The 1,555-nt window shown below is 57.2% G+C and overlaps 1 protein-coding gene across 1 annotated transcript in view; it reads right to left on the bottom strand.

The window, feature by feature from the left end:
• Positions 1–1,555, bottom strand: part of ABAT (4-aminobutyrate aminotransferase) — a 65,378-nt gene that overhangs the window by 16,139 nt on the left and 47,684 nt on the right. The window contains exon 6 of the mRNA XM_030884396.2: positions 1,223–1,272. Coding sequence (XP_030740256.1) covers positions 1,223–1,272 — 50 coding nt within the window. The remainder of the gene's footprint in view (positions 1–1,222; positions 1,273–1,555) is intronic.

Below are 1,555 nucleotides of genomic sequence, written 5' to 3'. Positions count from 1 at the left end.
AGTTTCCTGGCTGGGGAGTCAGTTTCTCCCCAGGACCAGGAGTTCTTTCTGCCTTTCTCTGATATCGTCTCTAGCACCCAGAGCCTGGCCACGTCTGCACAGAAGGCCCCACTCGACTGGAAGCTACAGGACGTGGGGTGTCTGAGCCACCTACACACGCTGGCTGGTGGGTGTGGGAAGAAGGTACGTGGGCTCCCTTGGGCAATTCTGCTCCTATTTTTGTACCCAAAGAAACAGGTAAACTTGTTTGTGTAACGTCATCTCCTCGTGTAACACACCCAGAGAAGCAACATGCATGCACGTACCAGCACGAACCGCCTGGCGGGCGTAATGTGTGTAAAAGGCCACGGCACTGAGACACCCTCAGGAGTGTTGCTCAGTGCAATGCATGCTCCATCCTGGTGTCTGCGCACAGTGGGAGGGTGTGAGCAGGGGAGCATGGATCATCGACATCTACGGGCGATCCACACGGTGACTGACAGACAGGAGTGAGCGAGTGCAGTGTGCCCTACAGGATACAGCGTCCAACCTAGCACGGCACTGAGGGGGCGTCCGGCCCCAGGAGGAACTCAGCTGCTCTGTCAGAGGTTAGGGGAGTGGGCTGGATTGGGAGAAAAGTCACTGGGTGGGGGCCAGAAGGGGCCCTTTATCTCTTACTCTAGGGACTGGCTACCACGCGTGCATTCTCAACAGGGACGAGAGTGGCAAAACCTGGCACTCTCCTCACGCACGAAGCACAGGTGCCTGCTCAGAGCAGTGCAGTGAGTCTGCGTGTGCTGGTGACCGTGTAACGTTGTGGAGATGCTGCAGATGTGGTCAGTGGTGGACAGGGCAGCTTGTTTGGACTTTCCAAGTGGCCCCAATGTGGCTGCTTAAGTCCCCGAGAGCAGAGGCAAGCGAAGATCAGAGAGATCGAAAGCCGAATGTGTGGACCTGCTTGGGGAACCTTTATCAGTGAGTGAATGGTTGGTGAGTGGTTGGGCGAGTGGGTGGGGAAGTGGCTGAGCGAGTGGTTGAGTGGCTGAGTGAGTGGTTGGGCGAGTGGTTGAGTGGCTGAGTGAGTGGTTGGGCAAGTGGGTGGGTGAGTGGTTGAGTGAGTAGTTAGACAAGTGAGTGGGCGAGTGGTTGAGCAGTTGAGTGAGTGGTTGGGCAAGTGGGTGGGTCAGGGACGTGCTGCCCAGGGGTGTTGAAGGGATCGCCACGCACATAGTTGGGGACTTACCACGTTCTCAGGCTGTTGGAGGAGCTTTATGAGTGCAGGGTGGTTGTAACCTGCGGGGAGGAGGGGGCTGTTAGAGACCAGCGCTGCATCGGGGCCCTCAGGGCTCCTCCTGCCCCTGGCAGCCCCTGCCAAGCCTCTGCACACGCCCTAGGCCAAGCCTGTTGTCACTGAGTTACTTTCAACTTGGAGTATCCCATGTGTGACAGAGTGGGATCACCCCTGGGGGCTTCCTGGACTGTAATCTTCATAGGGAGTCCTGGTGGTGTATGGTTATGTGTAGGGCTGTGATCCTCATGGTCAGCAGTTGGAAACCACCAGCAGCTCCGAGGAATA

This window comes from Echinops telfairi, unplaced genomic scaffold, assembly GCF_000313985.2.
Source record: "Echinops telfairi isolate 266 unplaced genomic scaffold, ASM31398v2 ScPeMD7_5;HRSCAF=22, whole genome shotgun sequence".
Classification (NCBI taxonomy): domain Eukaryota; kingdom Metazoa; phylum Chordata; class Mammalia; order Afrosoricida; family Tenrecidae; genus Echinops; species Echinops telfairi.
The sequence above is the reverse complement of the archived record's forward strand: the minus strand, read 5'-3'. Positions and strand labels throughout refer to the sequence as shown.